This window comes from Schistocerca serialis, chromosome 2, assembly GCF_023864345.2.
Source record: "Schistocerca serialis cubense isolate TAMUIC-IGC-003099 chromosome 2, iqSchSeri2.2, whole genome shotgun sequence".
NCBI lineage: Eukaryota > Metazoa > Arthropoda > Insecta > Orthoptera > Acrididae > Schistocerca > Schistocerca serialis.
Window position 1 is genome coordinate 940832318 of NC_064639.1, and position 22723 is coordinate 940855040.

A 22723-nucleotide genomic window follows, 5' to 3' on the forward strand; every position below is an offset into this window, starting at 1 on the left:
TGGGGGGGGGGGGGGGAGGCGATGGGCCACCTTAGAGGGAAGGGATGGGGGAGCCTTTAAAAGGGGCAACAGTGGCTTGAGATCTGTGAGCAAGGTAGATGATCTCCTGCAGAAGTAATCTTGAAACTTTTTGAGGCTACAGATTATGACCAGTGCCTCCTTCTCGATTTGGCTATAATGGCGTTGGGGCAACGAGAATGTCTTCGAAATGAAAGCAATGGGCCATTCCACCCCAAGAAAAATATGGGACAAAACCACCCATACCCCACACTCGGATGTGTCTGCACCAAGAATGAGTGGGAAGGATGTATCACATGTGGTGAGGCAAGAGTTATGCAGGAGGGTCTGCTTCAGTTCCCCAAAAGCCATGGCGACCATTCCCACTTGACATCTTTCCCGATGTTGTGGTGAGGTTCTGCTATGGCAGTCGCTCAACGAATGAATGATCAGTAGTAATTTAACTGCCCCAGCACAGAATTGAGCTGGCAAACGTAACTGAATGGGGGCAACAGTTGGATCACCTCCACGTATCATGGTATGGGATGAATGCCCACCGCACTGAGGATGTGCTCCAGGTTATCGACAAAAGAATTACATTTCTCCTTGCTTCACAGAAGGTTTTGCGCTCCAAAGCCCGTAATTTGCCCTACTTGGCAATGTCAGCTACATCAGTGCTGACGACAATGATGTCATCTAGGTAATCTAGATTACGTTATAAAATGGCTCGGGTGCTAGCTATTCCAAGTGGGAGGCAATTATAGTCAGATGCTGTATGGCATATTGATGACCACATCTAAGGGGAGCTGGAGGTTGGCATGCTTGAGATTAATCTTGGCAAAATTAGTACTACCCGCCATCCAGGTCAAAATGTCATCGACTTTAGGGATGGGGTAGGAGTCGACCGTGGACTGGAAGCTGGTCGTGTTTGAGAAATTCGCAAAGATTTGCAAGACGCCGTTTGGCTTCTTGACTAGAATGGCAGGCGTCGCCCACCGACTATTAGAGACTGGGATAATGACGCCTTCGTCTTGCTAGCGCTGAAGTTCAGGGCACAGCTTATCACGGAGAGCAAAGGGCAAATTACGTGCTATCAAAAATTTGGGTACAGTAGATGGGAGTAGGGTGATACGGGCCTCAAAACCGTTGATGCCGGGGTCGGACGGTGAAAATACCGAAATAAAATGGGTAAACAAGTCGTACAGGAGACCTAACATGCTGAGAGAATGGGCGATAGGCGTGGAATCGTGGATCTCAAGGCCTAACAGTCCCCAGGGAGACCACCACCAGGATGCGCGCCTTAATGAAGGTGTCGTACTGGATGGTAGCCGTGAACTAGCCGAAAAATGTATGATGCAATTACTGTAGGACAGCATCTGGAAATCCATTGACTTGGAGGGCTGGGGCTCCTACCTGCTGATCGGAGTGCCAGTAAATGATTGTGTCCAAGGAGACTGTCAGGGAAACACTTATTGTACACAAGCAACATCGGGAAAAGTTTTGTCTCCAGTCTCTGTTTCATCATACGACAGATCGACACGTGTAGTCCAGTGACATTTTGTTGGACTGCCAGATTTCCGCCCTGTGACCTGATTCACCAGACGCTGTACACTTCACCTGCCGATAATGGCACTTGGACACAAAACACTGGCGACAGGACGGCAGTTGCTGTGGTCGGCGGATTGGTGCCTGGTCATTGTGAGACAGCTGCCAGTCCGGTTGGGCATGTGGTGGGGATTGAGGGGAAGGCCTAGCAGCGAAAACTTGTGACTGATCGTGCATTGATGCCGCCAAACGTACAGACCTCAAAACCTGGTCTTGACCCGGTCGTAAGGAAGAGTGTGGGGTTCAGCCTCCAGGTTCGTTTGTTGTACCTGCTCATAGATCTCAGGTCCACAATAAGCTAACAAGAATGCGCTATACTGCTCATTACCGGAGATGCTGTGAACCAAGAAGTGTTGCTCCGTCGGTGCGACGTAGTTGGCCCACGGTCCGAGACTGAGGTCGAATGGCGGGAACGACGGAGCCGAAGTGCAGAAGTTCTTCAGCTTGGTGTCTATGTGGGAGGCACAATTGAAGACCTGCGGTGTCGCTACAGACTAAGCTGCCATCCTGTCTATCATGGCTTGAAATTCCTGCTTCGTGTGTTGCAGGGTGAGCAGAATCCGTGAAGTCATACTCAAGTTAAAATTAAATTTTAAAACGGTCTTTATCGCAATCTTGTTAAAATATTTTTTTATTGGAGTAAGTGACCGGTTTCGACACAATGAAAGAGTCATCTTCAGACTCCATAGCGGTGGATGGACACTGCTAGATGAGTTCCGTCGACCCTCGACGCTCGTGTAACTGCAGTTACGCGAGCATCGAGGGTCGAACTGACCTCTCGGTTGTGTTCTATAAATGCTCAATGGGACTCGTGTCGGACGATCAGGATGGCCAGAACATTTGCCCAGACAGTCCACGGCATTCTCCAAATCATCCACGAACAATTGTGGCCTGGTGAGATGGAGCACAGTCATTCGAAAAAGTTCCATTGTTGTTTGGGAACGTGAAGTCCATGTATGGCTGCACATGGCCTCCAAGTAGCCGACCACTATCATCTCCAGTCAATGATCGGTTCAGTTGGACCAAAGTACCCAGTCCATTCCACGTAAACACAGCCCACACCGTTATGGAGCCACCACCAGTTTGCAGAGTATCTTGTGGACAGCTTGAGTCCGTGGCTTCGTGGGGTCTGCGCCACAATCTAACCCTACCATCAGCTCTGACAAATGAAATCTGAGCTCATCTGACCAGGTTACAATTTTCCAGTCGTCTAGGGTCAAAAGCCCAGGAGACGCACTGCAGGCGATGTCGTGCTGTTAGAAAAGGCACTCGCGCCGGCCGTCTGCTCCCATGGCCCATTAAAGCCAAATTTCCTCACACTGTCCTCGCGCATACGTTAATCGTACGTGTCACATTGAATTCTGCGTATATTTCACGCAGTGTTGCTTGTCTGTTAGCACTGACAACTCTACACAAACGCCACTGCTCTCGGTCGTTAAGCGAAGGCTGTCGCCCACTGCCTTACCCGTGCTGAGAGGTAATACTCAAGATTTCATACTCTCGGCACTTTCTTGACACTGCTGATCTTGGAATATTGAGTTCCCTAACGATTTCCGAACTGGAGTGTCCCATCTATGGCCAACTACCATTACGTATTCAAAGTCTTGATTTCCGTCATGCCGCCGAAATCACATCGGAAACCTTTTCACATGAATCACCTGAGTACGAACGACAGCTCCACCAAAGCGCAGCCCTTCTACTTCTTGTGTTCGCGTTGGTACAGTCATCTGTAAAAGCGCATTTCGCTATCGCATGACTTTTGTCGCCTCACAGTAATCTGCTCTGCGTCACCCATAAGATGGAAGCCACTGCCTGAGTGCGTCGATTGTTACTTTAGAGTTATCACTTATTATTTTCAATTTATTTAGGGCAAAAACGATCATTGATAGCACCACTATGTAAAAATATACGTTATTCGATAGTTTTCTTATTCAGTAGCCTCCTCGGTTTTCTTTCTAAAAAGTGTTAATTAACTCAGTGCTTCTACGGCACTCTCGTATCATTCGCCTTCATTAACACGACCACGCCTCTGGACGCTGGCCGCCGTTCTGATCCTGTGCCATCGAGGCCCACGAGAAAGAGGCCACCGCGCGTACGTCACGAAGGTAGGCCTGAGCTCGCTCGCTCGCTGAGCTCAGCAGACAAAATGCGTTTCTAAACCTGCTAACTCGGAGCTGGGCGTGTATGTACTAACGAGAATTGCATCTTCTACAAGAATCTGCTATTATGAAGACTAATTACTATTCCTACAACAAAATTTAAGATCAGTTCTCGACATAAATAGTATAACGGCTTGTATGTCGCATTTAGTCTGTTCTGTGTAACTATCCTCATTTAATACAAGATGTGGTGCCTTATGCAGCTGATAATCGTTTTGATATGATTTTAATTTTATTGTACCCCAGTACAGCTGTAACAAATAATTAGTAGGCCTATGCACTTTCTATCATTGTAGGACTAATAACAGTGAGATTCAATAATAATCGATTCCAGAAGAAGATGCAATTGTCGTTTGTACATACACACCCAGTTAAAGTTAACAGGTGTAGAAACGCAGTTTTTCTGTTGCGTTGAGCGAGCAAGCTCGGCCTACCTTCGTGACGTACGCGCCGCGACCTATCTTTCTCGTAGGCCTCGTGTGTTACGTTGTGGCGTCACCTCTGCGTCTCCTCAACTAGTTTCACATCCCGGTGTCGCACGCTATGCTTGCCATCGATTGCACCACATGGCTTCACGTGTCTTACTGATGAGTGCAACATTCTTCCAAACAGTTTCCTTTTGTTGTAGATGCTTTTACTCATCAAAATGCTACATTAAATTGCTGCTGAGCTCAGGGTAAATATAACTATTAATTTTCCTATACAAAAAGTTTCAATTATTTGGCAGTTAGCAATCATGTAGGGAGGTTTCAAAACACATTGTTACCTTACACTTCTTTCGAGCGGACGGACTACCATAAATTAGACCTTGGACATGATACTCAGGTGACAAAGTCGAGATACCTCCTAATACCGCGTCGGACCTCCTTCTGCATTGCAGCAGCTCAACGTGGTATGGACTCAACAAGTCGTTAGAAGTCCCTTATATAAATGTTGAGCCGTGTTGCCCCTATAGCCCTCCGCATTAGCGAAAATGTTTCCTGTGTGCAGTTTTGTGGACGAACTGACCTCTCCATTGTATCCTATAAATGTTGGATGGGATTCCTGTCGGTCAATCTGGGTGGCCAAATCATTTGCTCGAATTGTACAGAATGTTATTCAAACCAATGGCGAATAATTATGGTCCAGTGACATGGAGCATCGTCATCCATAAAAATTCCATCGTTGTTTGGGAGCATGAAGTCCATGAATGGCGGTCTCCAATTAGCCGAAAATAACCAGTTACAGTCACTGATCCAAATAGCTGGACCAGACAATACTGTCCATTCTATGTAAACACAGCCCACACCATTATGGATCCACCACCAACTTGCAGAGGATCTTGTTGACAAACTTGGTTCAACCTTTACAAAAGAAGACGAAGTAAATATTCCAGAATTCGAATCAAGAACAGTTGCCAACATGAGTAACGTAGAAGTAAATATCCTCGTAGTAGGGAAGCAACTTCAACTACTTAATAAAAGCAAGTCTTCTGGTCCAGACTGTATACCAATTAGGTTCCTTTTGGAGTATGCTGTTGCATTAGCTCCTCACTTAACAATCATATACAACGTTCGCTCGACGATACATCCGTACCCAGCAACTGGAAAGCTGCACAGGTCACACTAATATTCAAGAATGGTAGTAGGAGTAATTCACTAAATTACAGGCCCATATCATTAACGTCGATATGCAGCAGGATTTTGGAACATATATTGTGTTCGAATATTATGAATTACATTGAAGAAAATGGTCTATTGACACACAGTCAACACGGATTTAGAAAACATCGTTCTTGTGAAACACAACTAGCTCTTTATTCGCTTGAAGTGCTGACTGCTATTGTCGAGGGATTTCAGATCGATTCCGTATTCCTGGATTTCCGGAAGGCTTTTGACACTGTACCACACAAGCGGCTCGTAGTGAAATTTCGTACTTATGGAATATAGTCTCAGTTATGTGACTGGATTTGCGATTTCCTGTCAGAGAGGTCACAGTTCGTAGTAATTGACGAATAGTCATCGAGTAAAACAAAAGTGATTTCTGACGTTCCTTAAGGTAGTGTTATAGGCCCTTTGCTGTTCCTTATCTATATAAACGATTTGGGAGACAATCTGTGCAGACGCCATAGGTTGTTTGCAGATGACGCTGTCGTTTATCGACTAATAAAGTCATCAGAACATCAAAACAAATCGCAAAATGATTTATAAAAGATATCTGAATGGTGCGAAAATAGGCAGTTGACCCTAAATAACGAAAAGTGTGGGGTCACCCATATGAGTGCTAAAAGGAATCCGTTAAACTTCGGTTACACGGTAAATCAGGTAAATCTAAAGGCCGTAAGTTCAATTAAATACCTCGGTATTACAATTACGAACAACTTATATTGGAAGGAACACACAGAAAATGTTGTGGGGAAGGGTAACAAAAGACTGCCTACACTACGCTCATCCGTCCTCTTTTAGAAAACTGCTGCGCGGTGTGGGATCCTTACCAGATAGGATTGACGAAGTACATCGAAAAAGTTCAAAGAAGGCAGCACGTTTTATATTATCGCGAAGTATGGGACAGAGTGGCACTGAAATGGACATCATTAAAACAAAGGCGTTTTTCGTTGCGACGGAATCTTCTCAGGGAATTCCAATAACCAACTCTTTCCTCCGAATGCCAAAATATTTTGTTGACGCCAGCCTACATAGGGAAAATCGATCACCACGGTAAAATAAGTGAAATCAGAGCTCGTACGGAAAGACATGGGTGTTCGTTCGTTCGGCGCGCTATACGAGATTGGAATAATAGAGAACTGTGGAGGTGGTTCGATGATCTCTGTGCCAGGCAGTTGAATGTGGTTTGCAGAGTATCAAGGTGGGTGTAGAGCTGTAGATGGCTTTCTGGTGTCTGCGCCACGCTCGAACCTTGCCGTCAAGTATTACCAACTGAAGTGGGAGGTCATCTGATCAGGCCACAGCATTCCAGTTGGCTGACGTCCCACGATACGGTCACGAGAGGCGCTGACGGCGACGTCGTGCTGTTGGCAAAGGCACCCTCGTCCGTCGCCTGCTGCCATAAACCATTAAAGCCAAATACTTTACTGCACTGACCTAACGGATACGTTCGCCGTACGTGCCACATTGATTTCTGCGGTTATTTCATGCATTGTTGCTTGTCTGTTAGCAGTGACAACTCTACGGAGTCGCCGCTGCTCGTGAGGTAATACCTGTAATTTGATATTCTCCGCATGCTCTTGACATTATGGATCACGAAATATTCAATTTCCTAACCATTACCGAAATGGGATGTCCATGTGTTTATCTCCAACTACTATTCCGCGATCAAAACCTGTTAATTCCCGTCGTGCGCCAATGCAAAACTTTTTATACACTACTGGCCAAAAAATTGCTACACCAAGAAGAAATGCAGACGATAAACGGCTATTCATTGGACAAATATATTATACTAGAACTGATATGTGATTACATTTTCACGCAATATGGGTGCGTAGATCCTGAGAAATCAGTACCCAGAACAACCACCTATGGCCGTAATAACGGCCTTGATACGCCTGGGCATTGAATCAAACAGAGCTTGCATGACGTGTACAGGTACAGCTGCCCATGCAGCTTCAACACGATACTACAGTTCATCAAGAGTAGTGACTGGCGTATTGTGACGAGCCAGTTGCTCGGCCACCATTGACCAGACGTTCTCAATTGGTGAGAGATCTGGAGAACGTGCTGGCCAGAGCAGCAGTCGAACATTTCCTGTATCCAGAAAGGCGCTTACATGACCTGCAACATGCGGTCGTGCATTATCCTGCTGAAATGTATGGTTTCGCAGGGATCGAATGAAAGGTAGAGCCACGGGTCGTAACACATCTGAAATGTAACGTCCACTGTTCAAAGTGCCGTCAATGTGTACAAGAGGGGACCGAGACGTGTAACCAATGGCACCCCATACCATCACGCCGGGTGATGCGCCAGTGTGGCGATGACGAGTACACGCTTCCAATTTGCGTTCACCGCGATGTCCCCAAACACGGATGCGACCATCATGATGCTGTAAACAGAACATGGATTCATCCGAAAAAATGACGTTTTATCATTCGTGTACCCAGGTTCGTGGTTGAGTACCCATCGCAGGCGCTCCTGTCTGTGATGCAGCGTCAAGGGTAACTGCAGTCATGGTCTCCGAGCTGATAGTCCATGCTGCAAACGTCGTCGAACTGTCCGTGCAAATGGTTATTGTCTTGCAAACGTCTCCATCTGTTGACTCAGGGATCGAGACGTGGCTGCACGATCCGTTAGAGCCATGCGGATAAGATGCCTGTCATCTCGACTACTAGTGATACGAGGCCGTTGGGATCCAGAACGGAGTTCCCTATTACCCTCCTGAACCCACCGATTCCTTATTCTGCTAACAGTCATTGGCTTTCGACCAACGCGAGCAGCAATGTCGTGATACGATAAACCGCAATCGCGATAGACTACAATCCGACCTTTATCAAAGTCGGAAACGTTATGGTACCCATTTCTCCTCCTTACACGGGGCTTCAGAACAACGTTTCACCAGGCAACGCCGGTCAACTACTGTTTGTGTATGAGAAATCGGTTGGAAACATTCCTCATGTCAGCACGTTGTAGGTGTCGCCACCCGTGCGAACCTTGTGCGAATGCTCTGAAAAGCTAATTATTTGCATATCACAGCATCTTCTTCCTGTCGGTTATATTTCCCGTCTGTAGCACGTCATCTTCGTGGTGTAGCAATTTTAATGGCCAGTAGTGTACTTGTGTACGCGATACTACCGCCATCTGAATATCTGCATATCGCGATTCCATGACGTTTGTCACCTCGATGACTATTTATGTAGATATTAACCGAATTAATCAATAACACTTTTAAGGTTGCCAACTAACACAAGTATTTCAATTCCTAGCATTAAGCGTTGCCTTCACTATCCATATTTATCTAAGTATTACATGACCCTCGTAAGTATGTTTTCAGTTTGCTGTTTCTTTCGTGGGAACAGCCGATATGTGTATTCACACAGATACACTGCCATGAACAGAAACTTTGTTTATTGCATTACAGCGATATGTTCTCTTTCAGTGGTGAAGAATTATCACGCCTGCTTTACTTCACACGCCCCTCCCCATGTGGTGCGTACAGAGCCACAAATTGCCAGATAATATCAATTGTATAGCTCTGCAAACGACCTCATAACTTTCAGCAAACTGCCATTCGGTTGTGTTTGCGATCAATAATGATTTGAGGCAGTACGTATCTCCCCGGAGCTCTATCAGGTACAGATCTTCCGCCACACGATAAAATACGATTCGCTATACCAACTGACGCACGTTCTTCACATACTGAGAGTTTGTCTTCTGTTTTATCATATTACCCACGTTTTGGCTGAGATGAACAGTAACCACATCGCTTTAAACTATAAAGTTTAATTCACTCAATGCTCGCAAAATTATTTAGTGGCTGTCCTGGTCACCATTGAGTGGTCGTCGGAAAGACGGATTCGGTACATGCACAGCTCGAAGCGAACTTCGGTGAAATTGAAAGTAAAAGCGTCAACTTTAAGAACACACTTGTAATAACAGTGTGAAACACAGAGAAGCGAGCGGATAAGAGGGAACTGTATACCGAAGGTTTCTACGAGGGAAGGAACAGTCTGGCGATATGGACGACATAGGGGAGCGAGTGTTAGAGTCATTGCTTAAAAGAGCTTTGGAAGGTGGTGGCTTCCAACATTCCACCATCGTGGATGGATTCCATTTCCCTAGAATTCTTCCAATATATCCCAGTCTGGCATCTGCCCTTAAATCGCTACGTACGTGGTGTGGTAGAAGCTGTTAAAGTGGTAAGATGCCAGGCTAACATGAATTCAGACATCTTTTGAAACAAATTTATTAACAACAGTTCTTACTCAACAGCTCTTAGGAAGTATAACATCTATTGAAACTTTCAATTCAAGCTCGACAACTATTTGTGATGAAAAGTTTTAAATGGCCAAGGCTATTTCAAAATGGATGTTGTAACCTTTAAAATAATTTATGACAACAGCCTGACAGCAGTTCAAACCTACAAACAGAATTCAGATAAATCCAGTTTAACCAAAGCACTTGAAATACACAACCAATCACAGCGGGATATCCTTATCACTAGTTTTGTACACGCCTTTCTTTTTGTGCCGCAGTTCAAAATCTGCTGATTTACTGTACAAGAGTACCGAACAATTTCAAACAAGTTTAGGTGCAGACGTCTTCAGATAAACGCTAAGTTAAGAGGCATGAATCATCTAATTGCAAAAGGTAATTACTTAACTCAAGAACAAATCTGCAGCATTAGAATTCATCCGCCGCTGTCTCAGTGGGCTTACAGAACCGCAATCTTGCCATCTTATGTTATTTCACACGCACTCTTCCTGGCAGTACGTTACATACATCATTAAATTGGCGTGCTAAGACCTGGAACATGAATTAGTTCACACTGGCCCCACACACGCATACAAATAACGGTCCCCACCATGGCAAACTCTATGACAACGTTATAGCATGAACAATTAAAAAAAAATTTTAAAAAAATGACCTGTCACGAAATAGTGGTGCTAATGGCGCCCCACAAGAGCAGGCTCAATAATTATTTTGCAAGACGAACAACTAAAACACACACATGGGGAATTACTCAATAACAACGCAACTCGGCTTCACGTGGAGTTATCCAGTACCCGTGTGTAAATGCAACCAGGGTGCAGCGACAGTATAGTGACAGCCGTACAGACCTCCAACCGTTGCTTTAACCACCGACCTCCCTCGGGAAACAACAGTATTGTGCAACTGAAGCGCTCTTGCATGCAAAAGGGGAGCTTCTTTCCAAGTTACGGCTCGCAACACCAACTGGGCAGCGCTATCATTCCAGGGGCGGCCAAGTCGTTTTCCGACACATTACACCGGCTGCTGCCAGCACAGGACCCCGCTTGCCACCTTCCTCGTACCGCTGCTAACTTCAGATTCCTCCGCTGCCCGTGCCACGCCGCCTCGCGGACCAAATTCGCACCTCAAGCATCCCTGGAAAAGATATTCTACACAACCAGCGATTCCACCAGCGAGGCAAAAAATCGAAAAATACCAAACTCTGCAGAAGGTTTCGACGCAAGACACAGTACGCGTACGCCGAAATAAGACCATGTCAGCCGACTCTGAAAAATTCCAGACTCAAATATTGATAGATAATAGTTGCTGGTAATATGAGACGAATGTGGGATAAAGACTTTCACCACTCAAGACATGACAGTTGCGACAGATGCAAACACCATCGCGGCTGAAAGATTTCTCATGACCCGCTCGAATGGACGGGCGCATTAGCACGCCAATGTCGGGTTTCGGGGAGGCCTGCCGGCCCCGGATCGGATCCGCCCTGCCGATTAACTAGGAAGGCTGGTTCCCACGTCCCGCTTCAGTTACACAATTCTCAAACATTTCGAAAACGTTCACACCTCCCATGTTATAATACCAGAATCAGACACGCGGTGGTTCACGTATTTCGTCCACGAGGAGGCGCGGATGGCGTCAACAACGGCATCCGGATGCTCCCAACCACTGACATTGCCAAATACAAAACAATATGCGGAAACCGTGCAGACAGGGAATAAGGCAAGAAATGAAAAGCAGAAGAAGTTGAAAAATCATCATCTGGGAACTTCACGTCAACTTTTTAGTTCAGAGAATATACGTTAGTATAATGGAAGTGCAAAAGATGATATTAGCCTAAACTGCTTGGGATTCGCTGATGATCCTGCTCTCCTAGCCAACACCGTTCAAGAAGCCAGGCAACAAGTGAAATCACTACAAGAAATAGCAGAGAAAGTAGGCCTTAGAATATCATTTGAAAAAACGGAGATTATGCTAACTGATCCACCATTTGCAAACAAAATTACAATAGGAGAACAGGAAATCAAAATTGTTGATAAATTTAAATATTTAGGCGAAATAATAACATACAATCTAAATGAGAAGCCATCATGGCAAAATAGAATAAAAAAACTGAACTATTCAAATTACATTACCAAAACTACATACAACAAAAAAAACCTATCTATAGATGCAAAATTAAAACACTATAAAACAGTTACACAACCAGAAATAACATATGCAGCTGAAACTATCTTCAAAACAACTAATACAGCAGAAATTGACAGAATACTAAAAATGGAAAGAAGAATAATTAGGACATGTATAAATAAACAGTATAAAATAAATGGACATTGGAGAATAGCATCAAATGAAACAGTATATAAGAAAATAGAACCAGTCATGAGCACAATCAGGAAGAAACGCATCTCATTCTTTGGACATCTGATGAGAACTCCAGAAAACTGAATTAGTAAAAAAATAATACAAAAATTGTGGAATAGCAAGAGCGACATTAAATGGATCACAGAAATTAAGGAAGATATAAAAGAACTTCAAATTACAGTAGATGACCTAAAAAACAAGACAGAGAAAACTAGAATACTGCAAGACCCGCAAACCAGACTACAAATGAAAATCAATAAAAGGACTACGGGAAGAGTTGTCTCAGATGAAGAAAGAAAGAAAATATCTGAAAGAATGAAGAAATATTGGGCAGACAGAAGAGCAAAACACCTTTCATATAAGAATAGCCTCTAATAATTATATTACCTAAATATATTAAGTTATTGTCAAACCAAATTGTATCCATGTGTAACAACTTGTTTAGAACTTTGTATTTTTGACTACAGTGGTCCAATGAAGGCCATAAAATAAATAATAATAAAATAATAATAATGAATAACATTTTGTTTTGTATAATTAACCCCGAGCATAGACAAAATTAAAGTACCCACCAATCGTTCGGCCTCTCTAACAGAACTGAATGTCTTTCACGTGTGTATATCCACGATTTCCCGATTTGAAACAAGTGCCGCACAAGTGGTAATATCATTCCATAAGTTTTCTGCCACGCAGGTAGAATTCGCTGCGTATTACTCAGTGAGTCAGTTGTGATATTCTGCAACGCATATAAAGCCAATGTTATTGTGTTCAACATGAATTTGTATCACGACTTTCAAGTTGCGCATATTATGTCGACAAATCAAAACACGCTTGTGAGCAAGAAGTTAAGCGTTTGTGGAAGCAAGCCAAGTTTAAATTCACCTACGAGGATTCTCTCAGTGATCATATAAATCAAGAGATTAAAAAGATAAATAATTATACGTTTCAAATGAAGCTACAGTGTCGTCTTTCATGTGCAAAGTAAGTGAAGGTCATTAACAATTAAAGTATATAACATACCAATAAAAGGTGAATTTCCTAGAGATCCATCGTACTGTTCTCGTGGGGCCTTTTTGTCTCCCTTTCTGCCTCTGTACGTCCGAACACTACTCAGCTACGTCATATTTAAAATAGTGTTTTTAATCACGTGCTAAAAACAGTTTAAAACAAAAAAACCATCTTCATTATCTTGCCTGAATATGAGAGGTGTGAGAGGGGCGGGAGGGGGGGGGGGGACTGAGTCCCACCACATCTCATCAAATCTCAGCATGGTGGGGGTCAAAATTTGAAAGAAAACCCCTCACGTAATTAGTGGACGTCCCCAGTGCTTGCAAAAGTTGCAGGCACGGATCCAGTGGGTGGTGGTGGTTATTGGGATGTTTAAGGGGGACTAAACAGCGGATGTCATCAGTCCCCCATTCCAAAAACAGGCGAGACATAAATTCACGGATCAGGTAAAGCCCCAAGGGGAAGGAGACTCCCCCCAGGCCCTAAAAGAACACAAATGCGGCAACGAACACTACAGACACGAAGAGTACAGATGAACACCGGACAAAAAGAAACAGAAGAAAAGAAGATGGCCGGAGACCGGTTGACTGACCACGAGAACAAAAAAAAAGGGAAAGAGTCAACCATCTGACGACACACCAAAACAGCAACAAATATTGAGAGACGCGAGGACAAAAGACACAGAAAGGGAAAGGTGCAGGACCTCCCTAAATGGAACCATAAAAAGGACTACCACGGACAAAATTTAAAACGTCATCAGCCATGGAGGCATCGTCACATAAAACCAAAGGCAAAGTGCCCGGGAGATTAAAAGACTGCCGGAGGGTGCGCAGTCGGGGACACTCCAACAAAATGTGGGCGACCGTCAGCCGGGACCCACACCGACACAGGGGGGGATCCTCCTGACGCAAAAGATGACCGTGCGTCAGGTAGGTATGGCCGATGCGCAGCCGACACAGGATGACAGAGTCCCTGCGAGAAGCCCGCAGGGAGGAGCGCCAAACATCGGTCGTCTCCTTGACAGCCCGCAGTTTATTCGGGGATGTCATGCCACGCCATTCAGCAGTCCACATCCCAAGTACCTTGCGGCGCAACACCAGCTGCTGATCGCGAGCCGTGAGGCCGATCTCCAAAGCTGGGGCGTCGATCGCCCCTTTGGCCAGCCTGTCAACACGTTCGTTCCCCGGGATGCCAACGTGACCTGGCGTCCAAACAAAGACCACCGAACGACCAGAACGGGTAATGGCGGAAACAGACTCCTGAATAGAGGACACCAGAGGAGAAGAGGTATAGCAGCGGTCGACGGCCTGGAGGCTGCTCAGGGAGTCACTGCAGATGACGATGGACGTACCTGAGCAGAAACGCATATGCTCAAGAGCGCGCAATATGGCCACCAGCTCCGCAGTAAAAATACTGCAGCCAGCAGGCAAGGAGCGCTGCTCAACATGGGCAGCGTGAGCAAAAGCGTAGGCAGTGCGACCATCAACGAGGGAACCATCAGTGTAGACAGTCTCACAGCTCGAAAATGAGGCGAGGAGCGCAAGAAAACGGCGACGGAGAGCCACAGGCGGAACCGAGTCCTTGGGTCCCTGTGCCAAGTCCAGACGGACGGACGGCTGGGGCAAACACCAGGGAGGCGTAGGTGCACGGACCCGGAAGGGAGGCAGAAGAGGGAATGACCGATCCAGTGGGGAAGGTGGAGGAGGATGGGTGAGGGGTTGGTGGGGGGAGGGGGGGGGAGATTCATGAAGATTATGAGGACATGTCTTTTGTATCCCCACCAAGAAGCGACGAGAATATTCCTCCACCGGGCAGTGATATGGAGGTGGAATCACACTAGAACAACCTGGGACATTCCATCGAATATACATATGATTTTCACTTTAAATTTTTTTTTTTTTTAACAGGAAACAATTCTGTGTCATCCATTGTTCTTGGACATCGCAAGAAACACCATTGTGCTTGGACATCGCAAGAAACACATGATGAGCAGATTTTGTCTGCGCTCCCCCAACCTACACATTGTAAGAATGAAATTGTAAATATCTTCTGAGAGAATGTAAATACGTCGGGAGCGTGTGTATGGGAGGGGGGGGGGGGGGGGGACGGAGATGAGCTATACAGCCTAAAGCTCTAATTATCCCTAAATCAAATGAGAATATACGTCTGTCAGGCAGAATATCATGGCTACTGACATTCTATCGACATAAAACCGTCCAGGTGACAGCAGCATCACTTCTTGAGCAATAACTGGTACTCAGACAAACGCATGTTGCACTTAGCATCAGTGAGCGTGCTGCCTGTGTGGAAAACTGGGAAGGTGCACGATCCATCTGATTTTGACGGAGGGCAGATTTTAATGGCCCAGAGTGTGATCGCGAGCATTTCGGAAACTACACAATCTGTCGGGTTTTCGAGGAGTGCTGTGGTGGGTGTCTTCAACATGTGGCGAAACCAGGGTGAAACCGCCTCCAAACGTCGTGAGGTTGGTCGGCGACCCCTCATTACAGATGTCGGACGTCGCAGGCTGGGTAGACTGGTGAAGCAGGAGAGGTGGCGAACTGTGGCAAGACTAACATCAGGCTTTAATGTCAGGCAGAGTACAAGTTCCTCTGAACACACAGTGCACCGAACACCGATGCCGATGGACATCCACAGCCGACGACCCATTGATGTGCCAATGTTAACATCACGATATCGGCAATGGACACGTGACTGAAATGGACACGTGACCATTGGGACTGGACGTTGGCGTAATGGCAGAGTGTTGGGCGGTCTGATCAATCCCGACACTTTTTTCATCATGCCGATGGGAGGACGCGAATCCGTAGTCTTCGAAGGGAACAGCTCCTTGACACCTGCACTGCAGAACGGAGGCAAGCTGGCGGTTCCGTTATCCTATGGGGAATATTTACGTGCGCATACATGGGTCCAGTGGAGCTCGTTAAGGCATCGTGGCGGCCAAGTAGTATCGTATGCTGGTTGCAGACAACGTATATCCCTTCATGACGATCGTGTTTCCCGACAGCAGTGACATTCTTCAGCAAGATAATGCGTCATGTCACAAGGCCAGGAGTGTCATGGTATAGTTCGAGGAACACATTGGCGAGTTTCAGTTGATGTTCCAGCGCCCCAACTCGCCAGGTCTCAAACCGATCGAACACATAACACATCTGGATTCAACGTGGCGTCAGAGCTCATCGACCCCGTCCCTGGAATTAGATGACTGGTATGCGCAGATGTGGTGCCAACTCCCTCCAGCGACCTACAAAGGCCTCATTGCTTCCGGGCGACGATGTGACGTCGTTGTTACCCTTCGCGTGTACCGTGGTACAACCCAGTTCTTTAGAAAATCAAAATTACAATCTCACCACGGTTATTTAAAGGAAATAGGAATCCCGGGATCACTGGTGATGGAAAAGCTTGTGATTGTTTTACAATTTTAATTTGACTCAAAACAGACTTTATTATAAACTTCAATTCGGACATTTGCCCTCTTACTTATGCAATATACAAATCTTCACTTTGATTGAATTACATAAACACGAATACGAATCATATTATTTTGCGTCCACAACCAAAATCATTGATAGTAGGTACAGTGAATAATCAAATGGCTCTGAGCACTATGGGACTTAACATCTGAGGTCATCAGTTCATGGTGAATAATCAATCACAAACAATCGTTATTGTTTAACCATGTCTCAAGAGACTAATAACACTATACACTTCCAACCAAAGTTACACAGCCACGTAATACCACAACTTCATAACGAACAAAGAGATCTTAAAGCTTAATAAAACTGAACTGCCCACACAAAGGTCCACAGTGAAACATGCTTATACTAAAAATACAAAGAGGGCCAACCAAGGTCGTAAAACTTGCACACAGGAATAATAAAAAGTTGCATGCTCATTAAAGATACACAAATGATTAACATAAGTCTTAAATAAGAAGGGCTAGTAATAACCAATAAAATGACATACAGAAACGCCAATGTTAACAAGGAAGCATCACTTAACTAACGGACATAATGACTCAGAATGATTTCCAAATTGCACTTAACTTTAGGGAACAGCGTTAAGGCCCGTAGCAGTGTTTGGAAGCAATAACGCTACGGCCGGCAGGCAATACGAGCGTTCACTCCCCACGGTTTGTGCACAGGGTCACATAGCAGGCGGTATATATTTATATATAATCCGACTGGCCCCGCAATGAGAGGTTCTAACAAGAATCCATAACCTCGCCGACGCCAGGGAACGAGCAGTCTTAACAAATGGCCTGCAGCACAAATAGATTGCAATGAAAACAAGGTCAAATCACAACCACACTGGAATATATAATAAGCACGGTCCCAAATTCTTAAGGAGCAATACTTTAACATTACCCGTCTCCCAGTAAATTAGCAGGAAACTTAGAGATCACTTCCAGTTGCCTTAAGGCACTTTCAGCATTAAATAAACATACCAATTGCTGGCGTGACAAATGATTAAACTATTAACTCTACGGCTCCCGGGCACGTATACAGCTGCAGTCAGTCCCAAAGCGGACAATATGTCCTAAAACAAGTTAAAAATTGCATGAAAACCATTTAAAACACACACTCCACGGATGATCAAAAACGGAATGAGGAACATCAGCCTCCTTAAAATATCCACTGTTGAGCCAAGTTCAGAATCCTCTCCGGCAGCTACCCATGCCACAATAAGTTTCAACAATGTTCTTAGTTAAACACAGAATGAAGTCATACGTAACTGGGAGCTCGCAAATTACGGGTTGGGAAGCTGTTCAGCGTGAGACAACGAAACCACCACAATTTTGTACGTCACCGTACTTTCAGCGCTAGCCAAAAGACAAGGGCGGCGAGCACGGCGAGACACATGCACCACGGGTAGGAACGTGGGCTTGTTTTCAGCACAAGTTGGCTCGTTGAACGCCGACCGGAGACTCACTCGTCACACGTTCACCCGGAAAACCCGCCGGGGGAGCAGTCAAAGATAGCAGGACAGCCGAATATCGATATCAGCGATGCAAGTCGAACACCCTAGCGCCAGCCGCCACGGCTCAACCGAAGGTGAATATACCGGCTATTACGCAGATGGTCATAATATTCTGGCTGATCATTGTAAGTCCACACGAAAAAATACGTTGCACATTGTGACGAAATATGCAGTATCTGAGCAAAAGGATCCGGACTGACTTATGTAATGTGGATCTGGCGGATCTGCCAGTATAAAAGGAGGCGGGAACTACTGTCAGTAGATAACCAAAAACATTGGAATGCGTCGGTCAGTAGAGCTCTGGGACTTCGATCGTAGATTTCTCACTGGATGTCACCTGAGTAGCAAATGCAATGGGGACATTTAGACCCTTCTAAAGCTGCCCATGTCGACAGTGGGTGACGTGATTGTGGAGTGGAAACGCGAAGGAACACCCACAGCTAAGCCGTGACAGACGTCATGTACTTACCGACAGGGAACGCCGAGCGCTGAGGAGTGAGGCTGTAAAAAGTCGCAGCAAAGCAGCGGAAGGTATCTCTGGTGAGTTCCGAAATGCTACCACCAATCCATCTGGTCGAGCAGCTCCTCACAAGCCACACATTCCTGTAGTCGTTGCTAAGTGACGCTTAGTAAAGAGCGAAACCACTGGACAGTGGACATCTGGAAACGAATAGTCTGGAGTCGTGAGTAACGCTATACGTTGTGTCAATCCGACTGAAGATTTTGGGTTTGCGAGTTCCTGGGAAACGTTACGTGCCACAACGTATAGTGGCAACAGTGAAGCATGGAGGACGTGATATTACAGTATTGGAGTGTTTTTCCGGTTTTGGTGTGGTCCCCTTAGAGCGCTTATAAAAAGCTAAGTGCAGAAGGCTGTGAACATACTTTGCAGCAGTGTGCAGTGAGTACAGCAGACGAACAGTTCGGGGACGTTGATGGTTAGTATCAGCAAGACAGTGTAGCATCTGTGAGGTAATGATCTGAGGACAACATTACAGAAATGGACTGACTTGCCCAGAGTCCCGACCTAAACCCAGCAATCAGTTCGGATGGGTCAAAGAATCGACTTCGCTCAAGAACCCATCGTCCATCGTCACTACCTCCTCCCGTTTCGGGTCCTGAGGAATATTGGACAGCCATTCCTCCACACATTCGGACACCTCATTGAAAGTGTTTGTGGGGCGGTAGGTGGAATAATAGAATAAATGTGTTTTCTATTTATTTAATGCTGTTGTTTGCCGTTCTCAACACTGGCTCTCTAACTACAATATTGGCAACCAGAAAGTGATTAGCAAAATGTGAAGCCTGTAATTAGAATTCCTAGTGCCCAATTCATCTGAGAAATGCATTTATAGCTACAGCTTATAGCTCTGAGGAATTAGGAGATTGTCTGGGATTCATAATCAAAAACCATTCTCTCTAAAATGTTCACTATATTCTGAAAATCACAGACCAAAAAGAATCCACACAATCCAACTACTAGAGCAGTTCAGAGTCTAATGCGCTGATGTATCTATAACTGTTCAAATTAAATGTTTAAATGAATGCTCGCAATAATTTGATGATAATGTTCATCAAACGCCACGCTAATAATGGTAGAATGTCTGTCCTGCGGCGGCACGTGAAAATACGACATACGCAAACTAAAGATAGATCATTAACGCCATCCCAAAATTAACACTTCACGCGACAATGATTTCATGGTTACACGTATCCCGAGTAACTTATTACTGCATCCGAGGCTGTTTATATCAACGATACCGATGCGACGCGACTCCCGGCACAGGTGGTGCGCTAATCAGCGTCTGGAGAGAGCTGGGGTCTTCCTTCTCGCGCAGCGTTCTTACATATAAAGCCGCGGTGGGGACGGCTAAGGGAACGCCTGATCAAATCTGCTCTCCCGACTAGCCGCTGGGCTAGTAATGCACCACTTTAAGTTATCGAATAAATCATTGCTTCCTTTGCTGATGGCCGATGAAGCTCTTGATTTAAATGTGCAATCAGCACACAGGTAAGTAATCATAATAAAAGTCTGACGTGGCTAAGTCAAATATTTTGGGAGAGACAATTAATTTAATTACACTATACGCAGTAGACGAGCTCTGAATTTGCCCTTTCGAGATACGCTATCGCTATAGTTTTATAGTTGTTCAGTTGAAACTTCTCACATCTTTATGATTATAGCGGATCTCCCTTTTACATAAATTTAAACGTCCTAGCTTTATTTATTCGCCTACTTAATCTATCTTGCTTCCTTAATTTTTAAGATAAAAACCAGAAAATCATGAATTTCAACTAAAATTTTAATTTGTGAGATCCAGAATACTGTTTCTACTAAATTATTATGCAAAAGGAATCTAAATATAAATTTTTAAGTTTCTAGCTCTTTTCTGTTGCGCCAATGATTTTTACATAAAAACGTCCAAATTTCGAAAATTGTTAAAGTTATTGAACTGATATTCGACACATATTGATTTAGTATTACTCCTGACATGCTAGAAACGTTTCAGGTTATTTACTCGATTTTTAAAGTATTGCGCAACATTTATGACGTCAGAGCTAAGTTACAGCGGACTGGTTGGCACACAATGGAAAGACTGATGTGAATTTTATAAGGCGTGAGTAGGCTGCTTCCCTACATGTTGCAGGCAGAGTTAACGCCGTCTTAAAGGCGAAAGGTAGAGACATTCCGTATTATTGTCCACTAACAGGTGTCCTGACACTTATGATCAGATAATGTAAATTATTAACGGAACATGTAACTTCTTTTTGAATGCCAGTAACTAGAATTAAATTACCTATCTGTTGTAGCTGTGTTGTCACGGTAATTACTGAAGACGTATGTCTCAATTTCAATAGCGTTAACCGCACACATATGCCCTAACTCGGCCGCCTGGTTTTCAAGACTTACGGCACTATGTTGCAGGTTTCCTCGGGACCAGCAGACACTGCCCAATCACTTCTACTTCACAGACTTCGAGCGGCACACGGCAGAGATCGCCTCCTTCCACCTGGACAGGTAAGCTTCGTGCACAACACACGAGATACATGCATCCTAGAGCTGGAAATGCCCAAGGTATTCCCCACAGAAAGATGACTCTTAACGGATAAGAGAAAGCTTACTTCATACACAACTTGCATAAATGCCACGAACAAAAAACAAGAACGAGCCAGATCTGTAATGAACCTTTACATCTGTACTCCAGAAATTAATATACGATATGCGGCCGGACTTCCGTAGCGAGTGGTACCAGTATTATCTTTCCTCGCCCGTTACCCCGCTATCCCATTCCCATACAATGCACGCCTGGATACCTTTTTTTAATCTTGTTGGCGTAAACGAGAATTTCATTTTCGGCTCTTAATCGTGCACATTCAGACCGGAACATTTCAGTTTTAATAAATGAAGGGATAAGGGTAAAGTAATCGTCAAGATGCTAAATTGCTCCGTAAAAACTCATTTCGGAAATCTTCTATTAACTTTAAATTAATTCTTCAGCAGATAACGAGTTTCTTGCGACCAGACGGTAGTAGTTTAATCGCATCTGCCCGAGGGAGCAGCGTATTGAAGTCATTGCAACGAAGGTCATGCGACACTAGGATCGAGAAAGACTCGTAAAAAAAGTTAATGCTATATTTTTCTAGGTCTGCAAATTGCAGTATCTTACACTCGCTGCCAAACATGTCAGACCTCCGCCCTACTGTCAATAATGTATTTCACTTCCAGTACTACTGAATGTTCCTTAAAAACTTGACAAAAGTGTCATGTTGCATAGTGTTCGGTTTTGGCATTCACAAAGAATAAACAACAGAAGTTTAACAGGGATGACAATAATAACTTACTAAATATTAAAAATGAGCGAGATACTGGCGGATTTCTTTCTCTAAATTTAAAGATACACGAGATGTGGAAGTCAGAGACGCGTGTAAAGAGCAAGCTGTAACAGATGACTAAAACTTTTTTTCGGAAAAAGTCATTTGCGGCGTTAGTGCAGGATAGGGGTTGCAGTCATTACACTGGTCTCCTAACCATTTTTAGCTTCCCAGACCTTGAGGCCACTACTTCTGATCCAAGTAGTTCCTCAGCGGACCTAAAGAAGCTGAGTGCATCCCGTTCTAGTCTTCCCACCAAGGAAAGGAGAAATCCCTGGTTGTGCCGAGAACAACCCGGGACATCAACATCGAAGCCCGAAGCGCTGACTGCACAGTTACGGCGGCGTACAGAGTTCCGGATTCCAGGTTACTGAGAAGTTTCCAGAGGGACGAGAATTGTGTACCAGAATGGCCCTCGATCTCGGAACCCAGTCTTTCCATGGGCAATTCTCTTACCAACAGAGCTCCCCATACGCTTAGGGCCCGCCTCACTGCTTGTCAACTATGACAGAAGCAGAGGGGTACCACAAGTAGGATCGCCATGCACTTCTCTATAACACAGTAGAAAAGAGCATAGCTCACAAAAGGCAAGTGACCGAAAGTCGTTTCATTTTGAGTAGAAAGGTGATTATGCTATATTTTTTGGAGGGAAACTCTGAAGGAGAAATGAGTGAGTTAAAGCACTCGATACTAGCGTAACGTTCCTAGTTTATTTTTGATATTCGAGAAAAGTGATGTGACCTTCATATTTTCACTAGCTTAGAGCCCACTGCTTCGCTCGCGTAGGCTGTATGGCCCGCA

The 22723-nt window shown here is 44.8% G+C and overlaps 1 protein-coding gene across 1 annotated transcript in view; it reads left to right on the top strand.

The window, feature by feature from the left end:
* Nucleotides 1-22723, top strand: part of LOC126456532 (extracellular serine/threonine protein CG31145-like) — a 312135-nt gene that overhangs the window by 214194 nt on the left and 75218 nt on the right. The window contains exon 6 of the mRNA XM_050092282.1: nucleotides 20976-21068. Within this exon, the coding sequence (XP_049948239.1) occupies nucleotides 20976-21068 (93 nt within the window). The remainder of the gene's footprint in view (nucleotides 1-20975; nucleotides 21069-22723) is intronic.